This window comes from Lissotriton vulgaris, chromosome 1_1, assembly GCF_964263255.1.
Source record: "Lissotriton vulgaris chromosome 1_1, aLisVul1.2, whole genome shotgun sequence".
Taxonomy (NCBI): Eukaryota; Metazoa; Chordata; class Amphibia; order Caudata; family Salamandridae; genus Lissotriton; species Lissotriton vulgaris.
In genome coordinates, this window is record NC_141685.1 from 616,304,527 (window position 1) to 616,330,473 (window position 25,947).

General features: G+C 44.6%; 1 protein-coding gene across 18 annotated transcripts in view; it reads left to right on the top strand.

The window, feature by feature from the left end:
* Positions 1–25,947, top strand: part of NEXN (nexilin F-actin binding protein) — a 355,548-nt gene that overhangs the window by 253,150 nt on the left and 76,451 nt on the right. For all 18 annotated transcript variants that reach the window (XM_086954162.1, XM_086954175.1, XM_086954189.1 and 15 more), the window contains one exon: positions 19,125–19,349. In XM_086954162.1, the coding sequence (XP_086810288.1) occupies positions 19,125–19,349 (225 nt within the window). The remainder of the gene's footprint in view (positions 1–19,124; positions 19,350–25,947) is intronic.

Sequence of the window (25,947 nt, forward strand, 5' to 3'; positions counted from 1 at the left end):
AGCGTAGGGGTAAAAATTACTATTTCCACTCCAGTGAGTGCAACAGTAGGGAAAGCCTTGGATGGCGGGACGGTAAAAATTACTAGTCCCACTCCAGAGAGTGCAACAGTAGGGAAAGCGTTGGATAGCGTAGGGGTAAAAATTACTATTCCCACTCCAGAGAGTGCAACAGTAAGGAAAGTGTTGGATAGCGGGAGGGTAAAAATTACTATTCCCTCTCCAGAAAGTGCAACAGTAGCGAAAGCGTTGGATAGTGTAGGGGTAAAAATTACTATTCCCACTCCAGTGAGTGCAACAGTAGGGAAAGCGTTGGATAGTGTAGGAGTAAAAATTACTATTCCCCCTCCAATGAGTGCAACAGTAGGGAAAGCGTTGGATAGCGGGAAGGAAAAAATTACTATTCAAACTCCAGAGAGTGCAACAGTAGGGAAAGCGTTGGATAGCGTAGGGGTAAAAATTACTATTCCCAATCCAAAGAGTTCAACAGTAGGGAAAACGTTGGATAGTGGGAGGGTAAAAATTACTATTCACACTCCAGTGAGTGCAACAGTAGAGAAAGCGTTGGATAGCGTAGGGGTAAAAATTACTATTTCCACTCCAGTGAGTGCACAGTAGGGAAAGCGTTGGATAGCGGGAGGGATAAAATTACTATTCCCACTCCAGAGTGTGCAACAGTAGAGAAAGCGTTGGATAGAGTAGGGGTAAAAATTACTATTCCCACTCCAGAGAGTGCAACAGTAAGGAAAGCGTTGGATAGCGGGAGGGTCAAAATTACTATTCCCATTCCAGAAAGTGCAACAGTAGGGAAAGCGTTGGATAGCGTAGGGCTAAAAATTACTATTCCCACTCCACTGAGTGCAACAGTAGGGAAAGCGTTGGATAGCGTAGGAGTAAAAATTACTATTCCCACTCCAATGAGTGCAACAGTAGGGAAAGCGTTGGTTAGCATAGGGGTAAAAATTACTATTCCCAATCCAGAGAGTTCAACAGTAGGGAAAGCGTTGGATAGCAGGAGGGTAAATACTACTATTCCCACTCCAGTGAGTGCAACAGTAGGGAAAGTAAATACTTCATATATAAATAAAAAATAAAATAAATATTAATTTCAATTACAAATTAATTATAATAATTAACACTTTTATATAATATATTATTTAATGAATTAAAAATACAAATACAAATTAATTATTAAAAATAATTACCTACTAATACAAATTATTTACCAATTAACAATATATCAATTAACAATTAAAAAATAATAAAAAATTAGATTAAAAAAAAATAGAATTTAAAAATTGAATTACTTACAATTAAATTACTTCCCACCCTATTCCCCTATAAACCCACAACCCACTCAGAAAATAAATTAATAAAATTAACATAATTATCAATTAATAAATTAATTAAAATTAATTACCCATTATATTTTAATTAATTACCAATTAATAATTAATTAACAATTAATTCAAAATAAATAAATAAATACATTAACATATTTAATTATTTATAATTAAATAACTTCCCACCCTATTTCCTTATGAACCCACAACCCACTACAGACAAAAATGCTAAAATTAACATATTTATCCATTATTCAATTAATTAAAATTAATTGCCAATTATATTTTAATTAATTAACAATTAATAATTAATTAACAATCAATTCAAAATAAATACCAATAAATAAATTAACGTATTTAATTAATTATAATCAAATTACTTCCCACCCTATTCCCCTATAAACCCACAACCCGCTACAGAAAATAAATTACTAAAATTAACATAATTATCAAATAATCAATTAATTTAAATTAATTACCAATTGTATTTTAATTAATTAAAAATTAATAATTAATTAACAATTCAAAATAAATACCAATAAAAAAATTAACATATTTAATTAATTATAATCTAATTACTTCCTACCCTATTCCCCTATAAACCCACAACCCGCTACAGAATTATATTATGCAAAAATTAAACACCATAAAAAAATTAATTAATATAAATAATAAAATAAATATACACTTTTCAAACATATACTAACATAAAAACACTTTAAAAATTGATATTAACTTACTTACCTCAAATTCGATATTTTTGTAGTCTATATTCTGTCCATTCTATATTTTTGTAGTCTATATTCTGTCCATTCTATATTATGTCCATTCTATATTTTTGATTCGATATTAATGCTATCCTATTCTATATTTTTGTAGTCTATATTCTGTACAGTCGATATTGTGTCCATTCTATATTTTTTAATCAATATTAATGCAAATCGATATTAAAAACTCGATATTTTGAGTGTATACCCTCCACGTGTGCTGCTATTAGTGATCCGCTAGACGTCAGTGACTGCATTTGTTTGCCTGGTATTCAGAGAGCCTGCCAGGTATTCATCACCAGAGAAATGCTCTAGTGAGTCCGCCATTTCCAGAGGCACCTCATAGCCCAGGATACAAGACCCCCACACCACCCTGCTAGTTGTAATACTGCATGGTCGTCTGTGAGTACCCATAATAGTCTCTCCTTGATGGGTGGTAGAAGGCCTTTAACACCAGGTGAATCGCCCGCAACTCCAACAAACTGATGTGGAGCTGGGTTATGGCCAGAAACCAGAAGCCTATGATCTCCACCTTTCCCAGATGGCTTCCCGAGCACAGCAGTGATGCATCCACGACCACTGTCAGTTCTGGGTGACATAAGAAGAGGTGTGTACCACTGGACCAATCGCAATCTAGTAGACACCACTGCAGATCTTTTGCAGTGTCCTCAGAAACCCAGATGCGATCGGAGACTTTCCCCTGGTGCTGTGCTCACTGGACTTTAGCTCCCACTGCAGAGCTCACATGTGCCATCTGGGCTGTTGGACAAGCAGGAAGTGAATACACAATCAAGGGCTTTTGAGATTATGGTTGCTAAAGGGTTAGGAGACTAGAGCCAAGATATCCATGATTCTCAAAATATGTTTCTGTATGCCGTGGACGTTGCAATGATGTGGCTGAGCAGACTGGTGTGCTGGCAGCAGGGTCTGGAGTTGGTGGTACTGAAAACCCTAGTGTAGCCACAAAAAAAGGCATAACTGCTGAGGAAATTACAGTAGGGGCAGACAGCCCCAAATAATGACCAGTTGCACAACTCACCTTTACCATCAAAAATGCCTGGGCATCCCCAGAAAAGAGAAGCCTGTAGCCTCTGAAGCATCCCTTGTGTGTACATTGTGCAACCCAAACAGTCAGTTGTATGGAGTCTAGAGCCTATAACAAGTTTTGCTGCATCAAGGAAGTCCTTGTGATTTGGGCTAAAGACTCTCATAGATCCTCTGGAACTGCCAGCAGATTTTGACCACCTGTATTCCATAAGGTATCACTGCAGCTTCCTAGCATGCAGCAGGCATTAACTGAGCACAAAGCAAGGCTATCCAATGAAGACGTGCACTTGCAAAAGTTTTTATGTGCTTAGACTCATGGTCAGGAGGAGTCATGGAAAAGGCGTTAGGGTTGACTCTGATAGAGGAGACACCTGGACCACCAGGCTCTCATGCTTAGGGAGATTGTGAGAAAAAGTCTGGCTCCCCCGGTGCCAGTCTGTGGCAAAGAGCCACTTTTCTATTAACTGGAGATTCAGAACATGGCTTTGTGCAAGTGCTATCAGGGTATCTGTTCAGGCCTAATTAAATAGTAATATAGATTTAGTAGATGGCTGGCCAGGCTGAAGAACCTAAGACACAAGGTTAGTTTTGGCCTCCACTGTAGGGAGCTACAGGTCAAGGACATCTGTAGCCCACCTCATGACCATCATAAAAGAGGCACATACCTCAGTGACAGGAGCAGGGGGAGAGGCACGCCCAGTGTTTCCAGACTACTGGCATCCACCAGTTCAGCATACTAATTGCCCTCATCATATTAAGACATGAATTTATCCTAATTAACCTTAGAATTTTGGAGTCTGAAGGATTGGTTTTAGGTTGCACCCACAGTCAGTACCTGTGTCAATGAGAAGGAACCACACATGGAGTGGTGCCAAAACCAAGGAGGCACTGATGGGGTGCAGAACCTGATGTAGATCTAAGAGACATAGATGGCGCAGAGGGCAAACTGCGCGCATGATTCTCACATGAAAACTCTGCAAATCCTTAGAGATCAAAGGCACACCACGGGAGGGCAAAAAGTCTGCCAAATGTACGCATGGCCTCATTAAATGACTTTATTTTCTGCAACAACGCCAATGGACCTGGGAATTGAGATTGCCTCTGGACCAAACTCAGTATCAGTCCTCAGAAGTTCAGGACAGAGACTAAGATCTATGTGGAGGGTGTCATGCCCGTGGCATGTTCATGGACTTGTGCCCCCTCTGGATTTGCACGAAGGGGCCAATTCCCACTTCTATTTCTTGTGCTTCTCTTTAGAATTACCAGAAGACTATGACCTGCTGCTGGAACAACATTAGGAGCAAGAGCATGACCTTCTTTTTTACTTCAACCGGTCACAGCATGGAGCACCCAATTGTCCTGAGTAATTTTTCTCCACTCTGCCAGAAAAAATTGAACGCTTCCCCCCACCGGAGCGGGTAACGGATGACGGGGAAGTAACCGCTCAGGGTCGAGACCCGGCCGGGCCCTTGGTCGCGGTAGAGGGCTGTTGTCCACATCTACCCCTCTGACGTTTTTGGAAAGGCCTTCGGAACTGCTGCTGTTGTTGCTGCTGCTGTTGTCCCGAAGACTGTCCTCTTCCTTTCCCTTGCGAGCCGAACCGCCGTTGGAACTGGCGGTAGGGTTTCTTGTCCTTGGGCTTCTCCAAGCCCACCGCCGTCAGGGTTTCTGCCTCGGCCTTCATCCGGGCCATCTCGTCATCTGCGTGTTTTCCGAAGAGCGTGTCCCCGGAAAACGGCAGGTTGGCCACTCGATGTTGAGCCTCAGGCTTAAGGGACGTAAGCCTGAGCCATGCATGACGGCACTGGTTGATGCCGTGGCAGTAGCCATGTGCAGCTAGCAAGGCGATATCCGCCGCGGCACTGATGGCCTGGTTCGAGACCAGTATCCCCTCCTTGACAATCTCCATGAAGTCCTCCCTTCTGTCACGCGGCACGAGGTCCGCGAACTGCTCCATGGAATCCCAAAGCACACGGTCATATCGTCCCAGCAATGCCGAGTCGCTGGAGGCCTTCAACGTGGTGGAAGACGTCCCGCACGCCTTCCTGCCCGCCGAATCAATCCAGCGGCTCTCCTTGTCTGGAGGCACGGTGGAGGACGGGGAGGTAGCATACTGTTTTCTGGTCGCCGTAACTATCACTGAGTCGGGGACTGGGTCCATCCTCAGGAAGGCCGGGCCGAGTCCGGCGCCCTGTACTTTTTCAAAAGTCTAGACGGGGCGGCCTTCACCACCGCAGGTGTAAGAAAAAGTTCTTGTGCCGGTTCAACTAGTCCTGGAACCAAGGGCAACAGGGGGCGAGACAGGTGCTTCTTGTGCAAAGTCTCGAATATCACGGACGTCGTAGGTGTAGGAGCCGTCACCGTGATACCCAACTTCGCGGCCCCCTTCAGGAGAACCTCCTGGAATGTACCGATGTCATCGATAGGAGACACCCTAGTCTCCGGGGAATCGGACAAAGTAGGGGAATAGGAGCGGGTCCTAGAAGACGTATCGGTCCTGGATCTATGTCTCCTACGGTGCCGTCTGAAACGTGTGGAGGACCTGTGCCTACTCCGTGATCGCTCCCTCCGTCTGGAGCGAGATTTCGATCGTCTGGGCCTCGGCCGGTCCACCGGCTTCTCCGGGGTGGCCGACTTGGGCTTACGTGGTTCCTTAGCCTTAGGAGTCTTCTTAGGAGGGGTCGGGAGATCTGGCAATGAGACCGACCTTGGCGGAACCGGTGGAGGTTTTTCAGGCAGAGGAGGCAAAGGAGGAGGGGTAGGAGTCCTCGGACGCGGGCCTCTAGGTAGAGGAGGAGGAGGCGGAATAGACTTCTTTGGGGTATACACCTCCGAGTACACCGATCCCGGTGACCCACCATCCATCCCGGGCTGAGGGGAGCCCCCCTCAGCCCTAGGCCGCGTAGCACGATCCTTCGACACCGCCTCCCGGTGTTCAGGCGTCGACCGTCGGCCCCTCGACGTCGAGCGACAGCGATGACGACAAAGTCTCTGTGTTCGACGGCGGCCTATGCAGGTCCCTCGACGTCGACGGGCGACGTTTTCTCGACCCAGAGCCCTGGGGAGATGGGGAGCCGGCCTTGGACTTCCCCCTCGATGTCTTGGTGGGTGCCACCGACCCAGATGGAGAATGGGGGCGTGTGCTGGGCTTCCTGCGCCCGGGGAGCCCCCCAGCGGCCTCAGCATGGGCGGATGAAGCCCCTCCAGACCCACCTTGCGTCTTCTGTCTTCTTTCTTCTAGTCCCTGAAGCCTGATCTTCAGTCTGTCCTTCAGGGTCCTGCCAGAGAAACCTTGGCAGATCTCACACTCCTCAGGGATGTGAGAAGAGGGAAGGCAGAGGATACAGACCTCATGGGGGTCTGTCTTGGCCTTCTTCCTGGAGCACTCCGGGCATTTGTCAAATAATGCAGGCATTATGGACAGCAAAAGAGTGCAAAAACCAAGAAGAAAGTCACCAAAGCACTTTAAAAGTACACAAAAACGAATTTAGTGAAAAAACACCAACAAAACCCTTGAAAAGGGAGAGCTCAATGCTCCAGGGTCCTGCTTGCAGGAGCCGGAAAAAAGAATTGAAAGTAAGAGAGACCTGCAAGGCATTCTGGGATACTGTAAAGTTCTGGAAAGTTCTCTTAAAGGCACAGTATCCTATTCTGAGCCACATAATGGCAGCCTATGGGGCTTGTCTGTCCATGCCTTCCTCTCTATCTTCCAGAGGGGTTTGTACTGAAGACAAAGGAAATCTGGACAGGCTTTGCTGTTTTTGTGGGTTTTTGGTGGAATTTCTAGCTGAAGTACTGGACAGTGTAGCCTTTTATAGGCTGCATTATATGTCTTTAAATTCTCTCTTAAGTGTCTGTGCAGTTCTGCATTTTTTCGACACTTTAGAGATTATTTTTGATTTCTCCGGGGTCCACGCACATGGGCGGGACTATTCACTAGATTATGACTATACACAGAGATCCCCTACTACAGAATGTAGAGTTTTGTCTTGTTGTTTCATATGGGTTTTAGGTTCATCGGCCCAGGAGTCATGCCATAACCCCAGGCACCACATACATGCCTCGTAGAGATCTGTCAAAGATATTTCTTGGCAAAGGTCCATACAAGATTTAAAGCCTATTGTTTTGGGAGGTGACAAACTGTCCCTTGCAGACTAGAAAATGGAAATTTAGTAGACAAATACTCCGGATCTGCGTCTGAAGGCACTGAAAGAAAAAGAACTATTGGTGTGGAGCAGAACGACACCACCTACTTGTGTGTAAGAAAACTGCTTTTGAGTTTCTAGATCCAATCTGAATTTGAGATTGTAATAATGTTCAGGAAGGTGAGTCACGTTTGGGGAAACAGAAAAGTTTGAATTGCTTTTCTCAATTATAGATGGTTGTTGATTGTTCCTATTTTCTTGGGTAAGGCATTCCATAGTTTGCAGATGTGAATGGGTCTGTTTTTGAAGTCCTTGTACTCTATCATGATTGGCTTTGCACACTGTTGTCGAAAATACTAATGGATATATTGAGAGTTTGGTATACAGAGAAAATGCTTGAGACTTTTTACCTCAAATGTGAACAAAAAATGTTTTCTTCTAACTTGCTTCATTTTAGTATCTGCTTCCTGATACACCCTGGCAATACTTAAGAAGGGCCTACCGAGGTTCATCTAACACTCCCTATTAGCAAACAAAGCCTTGACATTTATCTTTATATTACTTCAACTGTACGTATGGTTAAGTGACCTTTAGAGCAAGTTTAGAATATGTTCTGCATCACATATCACATAAACGTAACTTTTATTCACTTTGCAGCAAATATGGTGTGAGAAGTTGGCCTGGTATATTCTGTTCACTAATTAAAGAGGGCATCTTGCACCAGTTCAAATAATCCTTACGGTGACTTAAGAGGTCAAAGATAACCTTAGAAAGCTATCCAAGTGGTAGCTGTGGAGAACAGCCTTCAGGCTTAGCCTTGAAGGAATTTTAAGCAACTTGTTTTACCAGAATGCAACTTTATAGTATTGGTTAAATGAAAGGAGAACTACACAATAGTTATATAAATATGTATTTAAATAATATAACATTATCTAGTACGACACAGTATCTACTACATGGAGATAATCACAAAGCACACAATACTTAAGCACAGAAATGACAGTAAAAAGCACTAATACATAGTGGGCCCCAGGGTGGGGGCAGACCATATACTAAATAGAGGTGTAAGAACCACGACTCGAGTCAAGACAGTGTCGAGAGGAGGGAGAATCGCTGGGACCCCAAGGAACCACCCAAGGTGAGTAAGTAGGGACTCCGCGGAGGACGGGTGCAGTGTGGGAACACGACCGCATGCTCCGTACAATTCTATGGGAAAGTTGCGGTTGAAGGTTTAGAGTTTAAGGACCCTTCCCATTGGACTTCGAAGAAACCCAGTGTAAGATAGGAGTTTGTAGTGCAACCCTTCCCATGGATACTGAGGTACACAAGTTACCTATCCCAGGGAAGCCGGGTGCATAGGTCTGATGTGGCGGCGAACCCGCCGTCGAACTCAATGGAGGACTTCGAAGAAGAGCCGCTGCTGGAAGGAAGAAAAGTGTCAGTTGGAACCAGAAGGTGGATTCTTGTCGAAGAGTACCCACATAGAAGGACAAAGATGTGTACGGTTCGGACCAGCAAGGTCCAGGAGACTCACCCCAGCAAGGGGAGTCAGAGCAGGTCCGGAGCAACCAGGGGAGCCCAAGAAAAGCAATGTTGACCCTCAAGTGGACTCACAGGCCGGAGGCACAGGAGTCACGAGAGGACCTCAAGCAGTTTCACCAAACAACAGCCCAAGGAGCACTAGGTGTTAGGAGGCCAAAGTTCTTGGTAGGAAATGGTGCCAGAGGTTGGGGCTACTTGGAGTCCAATGCACTTGTTCAGGAAATGCTAACATGCATATGCATTGGCAAATGTATGCACGCACATGGGTTCAGGTATTGCAGTTCCCATGAGGAATTCTGACCTCAAACTTGGTGAGAGGGCAGCTCAGACCCCGAGGGACATAGAAACCCACCTCTTGTGTTGCTGAAGCCTTTGGATCCCGTAGGAGCTCAGGGTCAGCAGACCAGACAGCAGTGTTGCAGGGCCTGCGAATGGAGGGGAGTGACTCCTTCATTCCAAGGAAGATATCTTCAGTGATGCTCCACAGATCCCACAAGGATCCTGTATGGTGCACAGGCACAGACGATGCTTCAGATTGAGAGGGAGACGAAGTTGGGCCCAAACGAAGTATAGCAAAGTCCAGAGTGTCCAAAAAGTCGAGGTTCAGTAGTTTCTGGGGCAGAATCTTGTCCATGTCAAATCTAAAGTTCTTTTTCTTTTTAGGACATGCAACTGCATGAACCAAAAAAAACCGCTGTAGGCACATTTTAGCCTCTCTTCTTCACTGTAAATAGTTTCACTTTTTTTCTACTTTAAGAGAAAACATTTTTTTCTTAAAAATACGTGAGTAGGGTTGGGAAGTTGTGCCCCCGTCCTGAAGAATCAACACCAGTTCCGAAACATGTCGACGCACACCAGAGGTAGTGTCCATATTAAAGACAACTGACCTCACTTTGCACTTCTTTTTAATAGCACCAGCTAGGGGTCTCGAATAAAGTTTTTTCATAGAACCCACTAGCCAGGTACTTTTTAATTTCTCACCACACCCTTCACTCACATTTCCCAATATCCCATCACTTGCACTTAACACACACCACACATAGTCAACTTCGACAGTGCTCCCGCGTAGTCGCTGGTCGCAGCACGCCGCATCCCTCTAGCGGGATGCGAAGACCCCGATGATGAAGCATGACACCAAGGGGCCTGTTGGTGTGTGAGGGGTATTTTTCACAACACTGAGTGTCCCCCATCCCTGAGGTGCGCACTCTGAGTAGGATTCTTCTTGTTTAATTATCAGTGCCCGTGGAGTGAGAATCCTATCTCTATACTCTACCTCCCCCCACTGTTACCATTTGGCCAAACACCTCATCGCCATCCAGGGCCCCAGATTTTTTTTATATATTATCCTTTCCCAGTGCGTCTGATTGCTCAGGCTTTCATCAGCCAGGTGAACCTCAATTAATTCCCTACAACTCACCAGGATAGTGAATCAAACCGGATTGAGGCATTCAGAAAACAAATGTTCTCATAAGTCAGTCTAGCCTTGAAGTTGGGCAATGTAACCTGCTTACTAGCCTGATGCACACACTCTGTCTGACAAATGGCCAGCAACATTGTGACGTTGGTCCTGTAGAATTTAGGGCCTCCCTGGCTCAAACCATTCAGGATGGTTATGATGAGGCCAAATACATAATTTGTGATGGCCTGGACACTAGAGATTGCTTGAGGTGAGCAGTTGGCCCCAGTGTGGTGCTCCATTGTCATACAAGGATGAGGTCCAAGGAGTTTTCGGGAGATGTGTAGGCATTCCTTATGGGTGTGCCTATTGATGGATACCACCGGTTTGGCAAAAAGTTGACTTTGTTTTTAAATATTTTTAAGAGAGTCAGGCTACTGGATGTTTTGGGGCCTATTCACTCTTGCCATATAGAATTTCCCACTTTTTTACTCTTCCCAGGGCTACTCAAGGGGGCTGACATAGAGGCCACATCAGGCTCCTCTGTCCCCACAGCAGTCACCCTAGTCCTTTTGTTGTCAGGGATAGGAATAGAGCAAGCACCATGTAGGTCTGCAAGGACTTTGTCCTCACAGTCCTCTCCCCTGCGGCATCAGCTGCCAAGCCACTTTAGTTTGTCATTACATATCCATCCTGTGGGGGACAGAATCTAATACTTCCTCCCAGGGTAGAAGTCCATCACAACCAACAGATGAGACCCTTCAGACCATTAAGTAAGGCTATGCTCTTCCATTCCTCCGATCCACTGCAGCCTCCTCCCACATCAGCAAAAAGAACAATTGATGGACAGAATGCAGAACACTGTCATACATTCACCCCAGTACCGAGATCTGGGCCTAAATCCATCATATTTTTGTTCCCATGCCACTCCAGTTTGAACCCAGCAATATGTAAATCAGTCTTGACCCTACTTCCTATGGAAACCTTCCAGCCCAAACTGCCAGGCCAGGTCCTCCCATTACTGGATTCAAGCATCCTAGGACCAGTTTTGGGGTTTCACCCCTCATCAGCCAGGCTAGCTTGACTCCCACATCAGAGCAGCTCTCACAAGAGCACCTTTCCATCTTACTGCAAGAGGTGCGAGTTCTGCTTTGTGAAGGGGCCATTGAGAGGGTTCAAGCCACCCTTCAGACCATTAAGTAAGGCTATGCCCTTCCATTCCCCCGATCCACTGCAGCCTCCTCCCATATCAGCAAAAATAACAATTGATGGACAGAATGCAGAACACTGTCATACATTCACCCCAGTACCGAGATCTGGGCCTAAATCCACCATATTTTTGTTCCCATGCCACTCCAGTTTGAACCCAGCCATATGCAAATCAGTCTTGACCCTGCTTCCTATGGAAACCGTCCAGCCCAAACTGCCAGGCCAGGTCCTCCCAGGACTGGATTCAAGCATCCTAGTACCAGTTTTGGGGTTTCACCCCTCATCAGCCAGGCTAGCTTGACTCCCACATCAGAGCAGCTCTCACAAGAGCACCTTTCCATCTTACTGCAAGAGGTGCGAGTTCTGCTTTGTTAAGGGGCCATTGAGAGGGTTCAAGCCTCAGAGATAGGTACGGGCTTTTACCAGCGCAATATCCTCCTTGTTCTGCTGAAGGATGGAGGCCCTTTCCTATTTTAGATCTTTGCCCTATGAATGCCTTCCTGCAGGAGGACACAATGCTCATGCTGACTGAGGTTTTGTCTAGGTGTGGGTGTAACTTGTGTAACTGTGTGTAATGTAATCACCCCAGCATTCTGCAACATTGCGTGGAATTAGGTGAGAAGAGTAATTCTGCATTTAATGGAAAAATGCCCCCTTGTACATAAAATGGACACGAAAATGCATTTTGTGCTAAGAAACTGTAATAAATGCAACAAAACATGAACAGGGAGCTGCTCGTGTTCACTAAATGAGCACTTGGGGAAGGGTTTCCTCACAACTAACTGCCCGTATTTAGCGCTATTTCAGATCTTCAAGGAATCTAAGATCTGTAGAGGAATTGCTGGTGACTCTTCCAAAATTAAAGAAAGTGCGCTCAGGTGAGAGATCTTTCAGCTACCTGGGGCTAAAGTTGTGGAACACCTTGCCCTTATTGATTCATCAGGTGCAATTGGAAGGTCTTATCAGAAAACAACTTAAAACATGGTTCTTTAGATCAGGTTGCTCAAGTATTTGAAAGCGATAGGCAGGGTGCGGAGATCTACTTCCAGTGCTGGGACACCTCACTTGAGGTAGCCATGCGCTTTATAAATATTATTATTATTATTTTCTTAGAACAAAAGACACCCATGTGTCAAATGGATGCAAATATTCATTTTGCAATAGTGCTACGTGCAAAAAACATATTTAACGAGAAACATGATAACATGAGAGACTAATCTCATTAGCCACTACACAACCATCTTCCCAAGAAGATACACTAGCTTTGGTATCTTCCTATAGAAGGAGGCCCCAGAAGAGTGAAGACAGTCTCAGCAGTTGTAGCCCCAGAAGTTGTAGCCCCAATTTGGCATGAGTAGTCACCAGAGTACTTGCAGCCCTGAGCGAGCTTGTGCCTGCACCACAGCAGTTGTAGCCCAGATGGGCCATCCCATTCAGTATGGTACTTGCAGTCCTATTTGGGCCAATGCAGGAATTTGCAGCCTTTATTGGGCTGGTGTAGACAGTTGCTGCCCTGAGTGGGCTGACACACTCACAAAGACTTGTGAGAGACCATGGAGACCCTCTGCAGCAGAGATCGTTCCTGACTTTGCTGTCAAGCAATCTGATTTTTTTGTTGTCTCTCAGTCTCTGGGACCTGCTGGGCTTCTCCTCCTGGACTATTTCTCCTCCTTCAGTGCCGGACAGATCATTTTATCTCTAAGCAGACAGGGAGACTTCTCGCTACGAGACAGAAGCTCAGCTCCTCCAGAAAAAAGTGTAGACTTTGGATGATGTCCCCTCATGTCTGGGAAACTGGCTGCAAGGCAGACACCAGCCCTGGGGGCACAGCAGTGCTTCGGGTAATTTGTCGAGCACTCCCTTACTTGTTTTTAAGGACTAAGAAGAAGAACAAAGTAGGACGATTTGGTTCCCTCTGTTATGCACATTTTCTTAAAACAGGGGATGTAGACACACAGTCGCTACCTTCAGAGCCAGTACGGGGTGGTTCTCCTTTGAGGTGTCTTTCTCAGAAACAGCCACTGTGTAGACATATTCTTTCACAGCAGGTAGCACTGGGGCTGTCTCGAAACTACAGCACTCACAACACGGACACAATGAAATGTGAGGTTTCTGCACCTGGCTGTCATCAGACAACCTGAAACAGTAATCAGTTATAAACAAAATAACAGGCCTGATCTAGACACTTCCTCACCTAACACAGCAGAAACTGCCCCTTTTCCCTTACCATCAAGAAAATGGCAGAGCACAGAAAGAACTAAGAAGAAGCGTATTGTTAACTGATGGTCTCATGCAGTTTCTAAAGGTATCCCTATCTCCACCCTCCTCACTTCAATGTCCGGATCTGCAGCTTCCCATTGTTAACTGATGGTCTCATCCAGTTTCTAAAGGTAACCCTGTCTCCGCCCTCCTCACATCAATGTCTCGATCTGCGGCTTCCAGCCACAAGAATACAATCCATACACTTGATCTGAGTAGGGAAAGCTCTGATCATCCTCCAGTGTGTGATGTGCCAAACCAGGGATATCCAAAAGGGATCCTCCTGGCATCAGTTCTCTGGCTTGCTCAAACTTGCTGTTGGACTGTTGGACATAGCCCTTTGTGCAGGGTCATCCCCAAACATGTTGCCTTCAGACCTCCTGTTATTTACTGAAACTATTTTTGTTGGCCTTAGAAATCAGTGTACTTTAACACTGCTAACCAGTGCAAAAGTGAATGTGTTCTCTCCTTAAAACATGGTAACATTGGCTACCCAATTGGCATAGTTAATTTACTTATAAATCCCTAGTAAAATAGCACTACCTGTGGCCAGGGCCTGTAAATTAAATGCAACAAGTGTTACTGCAGCACTGATTGTGCCGGCCACTTAACTAGCCCTTTAAAACATGTCTCAGGCCTTCCAAAGCAGAGCCTTTGCTTCCAGTTTGTAAACTGCCATTGCAACCTGGCAAAGTAAACCTTTAGCAGGCCCAAACCGTCCTTTTTAATACATATAAGCAGTGGCGGCTGGTGACATTTGAAAGTGGTGCGGCGTAAAACAATTGCCATACAGCACTGCAGTGAGCAAGCGTAGTGAGCGAGCATGAACCACCTACGTGGAATTTGGGGGGGTTCTCCCCCAAGAAAATTTTGAAAAAAGAGTGGGCAAATGGTGCATTTTCAAGCAAATTTGAGAAAGCAGGAAGGTGATTGACGACCACATAACCTGAGTGCACAAATATTCTTTTCACATATGAACATCTCTACCTGTGTTTATTATACGGTTTGCAACAAGGGCTGCTTTAATTTACCAACAAAGACTTGAAGCAGCGCCAGTCGAAAAGGCTTTGTGATCTGGCCCTCAGAGAGCACCATTTGAAAAATAATTTTTGGGTCTATTTGATCAAATTGTTTACAATATTGAGCTGTACTTTAGCGCACTGTGTGAATTACACAGATAAATATAATTCTCCCAACGTTCACAACAGGTCAAATTTAGAAGTACAGAGATTAAGTTTACAAAGCTTCCTCAAATTTCCATACAATCAAACCTGTAATATAAGTTACGGAAAGCCCAAATGTGTGCTCTGCTGAGATTATGCAAGGTTAACAGGCATCAGTATGTATCCGGCCTGCTTGCTGTGAGCTTCTCTCAGTACACACCAGAACCTCTTCTGATATCATTTAAGATGCTTGCCCCTTAATCTTATATGCTGGGTTCCTTTTATTTTGCTTTACAAGGAAAGTCGTCCCTCTGACCGAGTCTCTAATAATAACAGTGAATAACAATGTAGGCCATCTACAAAACTGTCCACAGCTACAATCCCACATATACTTTGAAACAGGCGCATGACATTAGGTACCCAAGGGCAGGCCTCACGGGCAAATGCTGTAAAGCAAATTTACGTCTCAGATTCTCAGAACAAAGACTTATTTCTCTCCCAGGGGTAGCCACTTTTATATTTATTTCTACTCACAGGGTAATATCAAAAGCAGTGGCAGTAAATTCTTAGAGAATGTCGTACCTGTTTTGCGTTAAGGACCCAGAGTAGAACTTTGCAGGGCTGCTCCCCACAAGGAACTTTTTCTCTAGACCCTTCATTACAGGCATGAAAGACAGGTGTCGCAGGAGACACCCTTTGACAGCAAGAGGGCTAGGCCTTCACAGGTGAAAGTGAGGCTGGTGAAAAGCTACAGACAGAGAATGTTCACAACCTGGGTCTACAAACCCGAAGTCTTGGTGCATTCTCTGGCAGAGAGACATCACCCGCTGGTTAAACTGCACAGAAGCACCAAGCTCACCTACCTTGCACAAGACATCTTCCTACCACACTCATCCAAAGCCTGCGAGAGCGTGTTGATATAAAAAAGCAAAATATGCAAACATGTGGCTTTCATTTCTGCTTCGATACATGGGTTTGGTTTATAAGATTTCTCTTGAACTATAAACAGCCCGGGACTTTGTTCGGCAGTACGAGACCAGATCTGCATAGATACAGAGCAGCATGCAAATCAGTTTTGATTTAATGAAGTGCCTTCTCTGATACTGAATACGCAGAGGAAAGTGTCTCACTGGGGGGAAAACCTATCTCTGTACTGATGTACAAACATCACTTCTCAAAAGTAATCAGTGCCAAATTACAGTGCCGCTAAAGAAGTTAGCGCCGAAACACAATCTTTCTTGCGCACATGAAGAAACACATTTAAGGCCAGTGGCGGCTGGCATGACGGGTGGTTGGGGGATGGAAATGGGGTCATTGTGCGGGGGAGGCGGGAGTGGTTTAAAAAATATAAATATATAAAATAAAACTTACCGTCCTGCTCCACCTCAGCTTCTAGATGGGTCCCGACTCCTGCTCCCGCTGTCCTGTGTTTTCCAATTCCTGAAGCGTCGTCATCAAGGAAAGGCAGCCTCCCTCCCTCCCCTCCATCAATCACAACGCTGCAAGGAGCGTCGTTGGGATTGGTGAGGCACAGCGGAGACCGCCCCAGCTGGGCCATTTTCTCTCTGTAGGCTGCTGCATGCAGCAGCCTACATAGAGAAAAAGGGAGAGTGGGCAGTCCTGCTCGAGGGCAGTGGGGGAGTGGCTTTCCCACTGTTGTGGGTACTGACTGTTTGGTCGGCCCCCGACCAAACAGTCAGTACCCACATCAGTGGGCAACCCACTCCCCCTGCCCTCGTGTAGGACCGCCCACCCCCAACCAGGCACTTCTGCTTTCTCACAGTGCGAGAAGCGTAAACATAAATGGTGGTACTTATTACCTTTTATGTTAACGCCTTCTCGCACTGTGAGAAAGCAGTGGGCCCACGCCCCACGCTCATTGGGGGAGCAGCCACTGCATATTAGTCACCTCTAACGTAGGCCCTAGCCAGCCCCAAGGGTGAGGTGTAGTGTATTTAAACTGTTGGACATGTACTTTTAAGTTTTACATGTCCTAGTAGTGAAAAACTAATACCTTCGTCCAGAGGGCAGGGTATACTATATTGAAAATATAGGACATGTACATCTAAGTTTTACATGTCCTGGTAGTGAAACACTCTTAAATTTGTTTTTCACTGCTGTACTGTTATAAGGACTGCCACTCTGCTGGACTGCTGCTCTAAAGGAAATGCTGCCCAGCTGTGCTGACCAGCTGCCCTTTTGTCAGGCGAAGAACAAATGGACCTGCACCTTCATCTTGAACCCATGACCCCAGAGTGACTCCAAGGGCTAGTCTGCTGGTCTCTTGATCTGAGCCTCAGGGACATAAAAGGCTCCCCAAACAGCTCCCGAACCTAGTTGCAGTGAGTTCCTGACTCCCAAGTGGTGCCCCTCAGGTCCTGGACCCTTGGTGTGGAGAAAACACGCTCAACTGAAGCTTTTATGGTCTTCCCAACTGAGAACGGGCCTTTTTTAACCTATATTGCACCGCTTGCAGTGGAAATCAGCACAGGCTGCCGCCAGCCAGTCTCTTCACACTGCAGCATCCACCACTCACGGGGGCCGCCAACGCGAAGCACCAGCCTGTCTGTCCACGACAACCTGGCATGATCTTTGTGTCGCGCCAATAACTGCCCGCTAATGGTCTCCTTGCTCCCTGAGACCGTCTCCAACGCAAACAGGACCCTTGGCACAAAACATGAGAAGGTAAAACTTAAGTAGAAATAATCTGGGAATGTTTGGAACTTGCGCTCTACTGCCGTTGGCCTGAACTTTTGACTTTGACCCGGTCCAGTGCGACCAAATAGCCATGGTTGGCGCTCCAGGTTTAGGTGCTATTTTTCATTTTAATCTTTAACAATTCATAATCGTCGTACTACAAATTGGATTTTTGTCATTTTGGTTTTCTTTTACTTATTAAATCCTGCTCTATTTGTGTTACCTGGTGTGGGATTTATTTGCGTGATGTTTTCATTGTTTTACTGTCTGGAGTGTTGAACAAATACTTTATACATTGCCTCTAAGCTAACCCTGACTGCTCTGTGCCAAGCTACCAGGGGATTTAGCACAGGTTAGTTTGCAGTTTGCTTGTGCCTTACCCTGACAAGGATTGTGAATGCTAATTGACGAGGGCTCACACCCCACTAAACCAGTAACTCAATTTATCACATGCACTCTACTCATACACGCACACTCAACATACATTGAGGATGGCAGTGCAAGGTTCTGGGCATACACATAACAATGGACTGGACCATTACATAAGACAGGTCTGTAGGCCACACTATTAATAACACAGGTCTGGTCACATTATCAATCTCAGAATAATGGCATGCTGCAAGCACTGCATTATGTGCTATACCCATGACAGGGATAGTAGTTCTCTATCCATTTAGAGGGCATGTTTAGTGTGCTCCCCAGGTCACAAAAGACAAGTCAAGGACAGGCTTTGGCCTCTGTGCACACATGTTAGATTAGCCTCTCACTAGGGCCGATATATATGTAGTCCGACACTCTGGGCAGGGTACCATTCTGTATTCCATGCAGGGACACTCCTGTCCTAACAGGTGCCCCAGATCTGACTACCCAGATCCTTACTCTATTGTCGGAAAAGTCCAGTCAGCAAAACCAGGGTAATGCCCATCTGCATTGCCATGATTCATTCTGGCTTTGCACTCCACTGTGAAATCACGGCCTTGCATCCAGATAGATCTCAACAATTTGGGATTCTCCCCCCTTTATTGCCATCAACCACTTAAGTGGTAATCTCTCTGGACCATAAACGTTGGACCAAACAGGCTATATCATTTACCTTTGAATTTTCTTATGTTATGTCGCAGCCCTCCTTTGTAGTGAGATACGCCTGAAATTAATGACGTTTCATGAAGGTTTTCAATGCATAAAATGCTGGACGCTTTTTTGTTTGGAATCGATTCTGGTTATGAACCTCCTTCTATCTTTACAAATAGCCCCACTAGCCGCTGGCTACATATTACACAGCTCACAGATTCTGTCAATGCACACTTCATCGGTGAAATAGGAAAAAGTGTGTTATTTAGTTTTTGAAGCGGTCAAGATTTTCATGAGTGCTATGTAAACTCACAGCAGCTAATGAAGAGTGCATGCTTTACATTTTTAAGACTCAACCTATCCTTCATGACGTAAGAAAAATACACCTGATAAATTGTAGTTTGTCATAGGGCATCACTGTATGCACCAGTGAGATAATCAACGGTGTTGTTTGCTTTATTACTTGTTTTTTCTTTGATTTCTTTAAGGTGGAGGAAGTGAATGAAAGCTACGAAATAATGAGCAGAGAATATGAGGAATTAATAAAGTTAAAAAGAACAGGATCCATTCAAGCAAAGAATCTGAAAAGCAAATTTGAAAAAATTGGCGAATTGTCAGAAGAAGAAATTCAGAAAAAAATTGAAGAAGAACGGGCAAGAAGAAAAGCAATTGACATTGAAATAAGGGAAAGGGAAGCAGAACACTTCCAAGAGGTAAGAACCTTTCTCTGTGTCTGCATGAAAAATTGACTTATTGAATTTTGCCCCTGTAGACTTGTGGCAAATATGTCATTTGTTTTCATTGATCTATTTAACATTGACAAAAAGTGCTTTTAAGCATACCAAATTCTCAAATTATTGGAGTTTATTTAAGGAGAAAACACTTAGGGGCTCATTTATGAGAAAGTCATTCTGTACAGAGAAGTGCAGCATAGCAAGTCACCTTGCTACACTGCACTGTGTGACAGGGAAAGGGCAGGAATGTGCTGTATTTAAGGCAATACAGTGCACTCTTGTATTTTTCCATACATTGCCACCCTTTTGGCAGCCTAGCACCAAAGCAGGCACCCTTGCACCATTTTTCAAACCTAGAAGGCATATCCCCCCTCTCTATGTGTGCTGCTTCAGAATGCAAAAATCACAGTTGATGGACAGAATGCAGAACAATGTCATACATTCACCCCAGTACAGAGATCTGGGCCTAAATCCATTGTTTTTTTGCACTCCACACCACCCCAGTTCAGACATGGCCATATGCAAATCAGTCTGACCCTGTGCCTGATGGGAACAGTCCAGCCCGAACTGCCAAGCCATGCCTTCCCTGGACCGGAAACAAGCTTCCGAGGACCGGTTTCTGGCATTCCAGCCGTCTTCAGCCTGGCTTGCTTGAATCCAGTGGTGTGGAGAGCATGGGACTCACGTCTGAGCGTACCCATCCCACTCGGGGTGACAAATGCAAAAACCACAGTTGATGGACAGAATGCAGCACACAAAGAAAGAGGAAGAAACGAGGAGAAATAGAGATATTTCTCCTTGTTATGCCTCATCTGGGAAGACATAACTTTTTAGCGCATTCCCAGGTTTACCTGTACAGGTAAATTTGGGAATGCGTAAAAAAACCCCGGGAGTTGCATGGGAAGACCCACGCCCTTCCCAGGGCAGAATAACTCAATGCAGTGATTTGCACTGCATATCGTTACTCCTGATTTATGAAGTCTCTCAGGGCCACGCAAAGTGGCTTTGCGTGGCTTCACAAAACGTACTCAATGTTTGCATCGCGCATATACCACAATGTGTGGTGCAAATCTCCTCATAAACATGCCTCTTAGGTTCCTTGGTCTGAGCTCCTCCCCACGAGAAGCTAGAGTTTAGGTGGCTTTGAACCAGTATAAAACGTTAGTGCAAACAACAAAAGTCAACTTTTTTGCCAGAAAGATTCTTTTCGCTTGTACTGCTACAAAGGTTTTCTATACTGTACGTTCTCTTACTGATTCTTCTTGTTCCACTCAGAAATTTTATCATACGCAAAGTGGTATGCGATGATCTCTCGAAATTTTTATCTGAAAAAATTCATATGATTTGTGATAGTTTTGAACCTTCGTTAACAAGCGTGGTTAGCACGAAGCAGCACTGTGTGGATCCAGATTTTGTGACTCCTTGTCTCTTAACTTTGCTTGTTAATTTGTTATTCTGGGTGATCTTACAGAGTTGGCTAAGTCCATTTGTCCGGCTCGCCACTCTGCGTCCTCTAGCCATTTGGAAATTAGCAGAAAATTGACAGGCATAACCTCTTTTGGAATTGTGTAACAAGTCGAATTTTTGATGTACTGGAGTTCTGGAAGAAGACCATGGTTGTTCCCTTGTTAGAAAAAAACACAGTTGCTGACACTGCCTTGAATAATTACTGGTCTATTTCTTTCTTACCATATCCCGTAAAAATCTTGGAAAAAACTATGAACAAGCAGTTTTCCTGTTTTTTTAGAGTTAAACAAGGATCTGGACGAGGCTTAACCTGACTTTCGTCCAATTCACGGGAGGGAAACTGCTTTAGTGTCCATCCTTGATATTTTCAACTGCTGGCCGACAAAGGCCTTGGTATTACTATACTTCTCTACTTACTGCGTTCAACACAGTTTCCCATGACAAGCTGCTCTTCAGGTTGACTGAGGCCAGCTTTCAGGGAGAGGCTTCACAATGGATTGAATCTTACCTTGGATCCAGATGCCAGGAGGTTCAAATGCCCCCTTTACGTTCAGAGTTTAACACTTTAGAGCAGGGAGTCCTGCCGGCCTCCTTGCTTAGATCTATTCTGTTTAATATATGTTATGTTATGTTATGAGATTTTGTTGAGCTCACATTTCACCTGAAGGTCTCAAAGAGCTGACCTGTCACAGGAAACGGCGAAGGAGGAGGAGAGAAGAGCAGACTGACCGAAAAGAAAAAAGAAAACTCGGAACAGCCAGGTTTTGAGAGCCTTACGGGACTTTCTGTCCGCTGGCCCAGTTTATTCATTCTTTTAGTAGTGCCAAATTCATGAGTTACATGGATGACACACAGATATTGATTTCTGTAGACAACTCTGTTCCTGATCAATGTGTGTTAATTCAAGATTGCATGTTAAGTCTCCTGTTGGCTAGCAGACAATTCTTGAAAATTCAACACAGACAAGACCAAGGCCACGGATCTCCTCATGTCCTTCCCCATGGTTTTTGGCCAGCCTCATTGGAAGTTGTGCCAGCTCCATCTGCAGCACTGTGCAACTTGTGCTTTCATTTCGATGGCAAGTTCCTTGACTAGTCAAGTCAATCGTCCCAATGTCACTTATTTCTCATTCATGCATTTGTTGCTGAAAATACTCCCTTTTTGGCAGCTACAAGCTCAGTTATTAGTGATTGAGGCAACAATTCTTAGCCCCCCCAACCCCACCCCGGATTGGTATAACCCTTTATTTCTCAGCTCTTCCTCTGGGCTGCTTAATCATTTACACACATTCAGAATGCTGCCGAGATGTTGTCTCTGCAATGACCTCGGTTCTCTTCTATGTCAGTCGCATTGAATACTCTTCATTGGCTGCCTGTTTCCCAAAGGGTGACTTAAATCTTTTTGCCTTAGACATCGTGCTCTTCATGGCTGCTGTCCTCCCTATTTGGAACTGAAGTTTCAACATCCTCTTCCAGCTTGTACATTGCTGCTCTCTGGTGCTCATTTGATCAATGTTCCCACGTAAGTCCTACCACTGAAGATTAGGTGGCAGGGCCTTTTCAGTTAATATGACTGAGCTTTGGAATCCTCTGACTTACTCTTTGCGAATGTTACAGCAGCTGCTGCCTTTCGAAAACCCACAAAAAAACTGGCTTTTGACACAATAGTGCTGACTATTTGATAGCCTTCTTACCTCAGCGCCAAAATACAATTTCAGTTTGCTGTGTGCTTTATAAGCTACATTAACAAAAGTATAATTCTTTGTTGGGGTGCGTTAAGTGTTTCACATGATACTGCTTCCTCCTTTCCACCATGAGTTGGTTTTAGTTCTGTGTCATGGGCCACAGACGCTAAAACAATATAATTGCACATACCCCACAGGAGGCTTAGTATGCTGAGTTAGGCAACTACACTGTGCTCCTCCCTTAGAGCATTCATAAACATTCATAAGCATGCATGCAGTGAAGTGCACTCACTCAGTTACTGCCAAACTTGTGATTAGCAGGATTCCCTTTATTTAGCCTTAATGTGCTGAGTTCCTCTCATATAGTTTTATAGGACGCAGAAATTGCTCATGGTCGGATATTGCGTACTTCTTTGGATATTTTTATTCTTTACATGCTTTGCTTGTTACACTCTGTTCCAACCTTCTCCTTGATATATAAACCCTTCTATAAACATAAACAATTATCTCCAACACAACTCAAGTGATGGCATTGATAAACTATATATTTCTATCACTGTTTGACCAAATTTGTAGCTGTCCACTTTCTTATTGGTTCTATAGATAAAGAGGCTTTTTCCAATGTAGGATTGTCTTGAATGTTCTTTGTTGAGAGACTTGAAACATAAAGCACCTTTCAGATTTGTCAAACAGATGCTAGCTGGGTAAAGATGAAATGGACAAGCTGCCAAAACCTAAGTGGCAAAATAACTGAGCTATGTTCAATGCAGACAACTCCCTTATCAAGCTCTCAGGATCTAGGAAAACACCAATCCACACACAAAAGGGGAGAGGGCCAAAATAGTTTATACTCCAATACCCCAGACCCCCTGAGGAACCTGTAATCACACACAAAAAGGGGGGTATGTGGAGTGCACAAACACAACAAAGGGAAAATTCCCAAGTTTGAAAAAACTGCCCTCACTCACACACCGGAGTATGTGACATGCTTCATCATAGGGCCTGTAGCCACATCCAGGGCGGAGCATTAGGGAGGGGAAAAAAATAATAAATTCCACGTAACAAGACGTACAACACAATCAGTACGTACAACGAGCAACATACATGAGTGGTAAGATGTGCAAAGGAACACCTTGTGGATCTGATGTGAGTGCGACGAAAAATAGTGCAGTAAGGATGTGAGTTAAAACTGATTAGGGGTGCCAAGCGAAAGAAATACTTTATTAGACCCAAATGTGGTACCCTTATCAGGATAAAAAAATGAAAGAGGATGGGAAAAATGTCTTATTGAGAAAAATGAAGTTCCTCAAGACTTCCCTCCCACCACTGCTCGAGTCAACATGTTTCGACCGCTTTCCTTGTGCCCAGAAAGGTCACTTCGGTCTTCATCAGGGCTGTCGCAGTCAAATCCACCAATTACCCATGCCGTAGTTCGATCATTGGGTTTCCCAGACGGAGTAGGTCTCGAAGATCCGTACTCTCCTGGGTATTTCAATAGTTCAGTGGAGGAAATGTCCCCAAGAACTGGGGGGAGACATTCACTGGAAGAGAGTAAGGGATAATGAGAAAAAGTGGAAGCTCATCCCCCAAAGGTTACTCAATTCCACCCTGAGAATAATAATTAACTCGGGTCATTCTCCAAATCAATAAGTGGTTATAACAGTTTTCCACACACACACTCATTAGTATGTCATAAAAGTAGGGATGGTCTTACTAAACCTTCCACAAGGTTTACTTCAATAGCTAGTTATGAAGTATAACAAACGATAAGAACTTGAGTTAAATAACACACTAGCGGCCAGCCTCGGACCCCTTGCGTCCGCACACATTCCACCCATAAACCAACAAGTCCTAGGGCAAAAAAGTGAAAAGTGCCCCAAAGTGGCTTTTCAGTATGAATCAAAAGACATACTGAGTTTATGGAGTACATAAACTCGAACTGTTGTCCGTCCGGGAGGTCTGCTCGTGAACACAATCTAAAAGGGATAAAGCATGCGTGGTGACTGGCAATATCCCTTTAGTCAGCGTTGTTGGCGTTCTATACACCATACCCAGTGTATAGAACGCCAACAACGCTTCACTGTTTTGCCCTAGGACTTGTTGGTTTATGGGTGGAATGTGTGCGGACGCAAGGGGTCCGAGGCTGGCCGCTAGTGTGTTATTTAACTCAAGTTCTTATCGTTTGTTATACTTCATAACTAGCTATTGAAGTAAACCTTGTGGCTATGTTGTCTAACTGTGTGCGGTGGGCTCAATTTTTATACACTGGATATCTTATCCACTGACCTCAGGGCTGGCAGCCTAATGCTCCTAGAAAGTTATAGGAAGCTGCTGCACTATTCCGTTTAGATTTTACATTAAAACATTGCAATGCAATATTTGTATAAATGTTCAAAGATTTTTACCTTTCTGGTTGTATCACTATTGAATTCTGCTTTTATTATTTTAAATGACATCGAATAAAGCAGATTTTCAGACACTTCCAGTTTCAACTTTGCTTTCGAAAACCCTACAAAGAGCCAATTGTCCAACCAATGTTCTTTGGTGTGATCAATACAAAGGCTTAGTGTCCTATTAGGGTCTAAATGATGGAGTCTCTTGTACAACTTAGAGGGATGAGGTAGAGCAAAGAATGCCAGACGGTTGATAGCTTGCATAACATAAAAGGAAGTGACCATGTTCAATAGAAGGGACGTTTAGGTCCTCGGTACTAACTTATCCGGGAAGAAAGTTGTAAAAGGTTTGCTTGACAGAAAGAGCCTGGAGCTTGCCCACATGCCTAGCTGATGTTATGGCAATGAGAAAGACCATCTTCAATGTCAGAAGTCTCAATTGGCAACAGTGTAGTGGCTCAAAAAGGTGCACATCAAAAAATGAGGACTACATTCAAGGACCACTGTGGCTTCACAAAGGGTTTCCGAACAAATAGATTTGGCAAACTTTTAAAAAATCTCATCACAAAAGATGATTGAAATAAAGAGGGCTGATCTGGCAACTGCAAACGGTCAGAGAGAGCCACCAAGTAGCCCTCTCCAGTGCCCAAAGCAAGCCCTTGCTGGGCCACGAACAGAATAAACAGCAAACCCTTAGACAACTTTACTTGTAATGGGTCGCATTGTCAATTCCTGCACCAGTCCACAAATTTGCCCAGATTACTAGAATGCACTTATTTCTTGAAAGGATGCCTCACTGCTAGGATGACATCAACTGCGTCGGGGGGAAGGTCGAAGGAAGTCAACCGCTGCTGCTTAGCCTCCAAGAATGGAGATAAAAATTGTGCAGGCCCAGGTGCGCTACTCTACAGAAGATCCTCCTGAAGCAGCAGCTTGATTGAAGGACAGATGCTTATGCCTAGAAGTTGTAGTCCTGGCCTAATCAGGGGCAGCTAGGATGACTTGGGCCCGGTCATTACTGATCTTCTTTGGA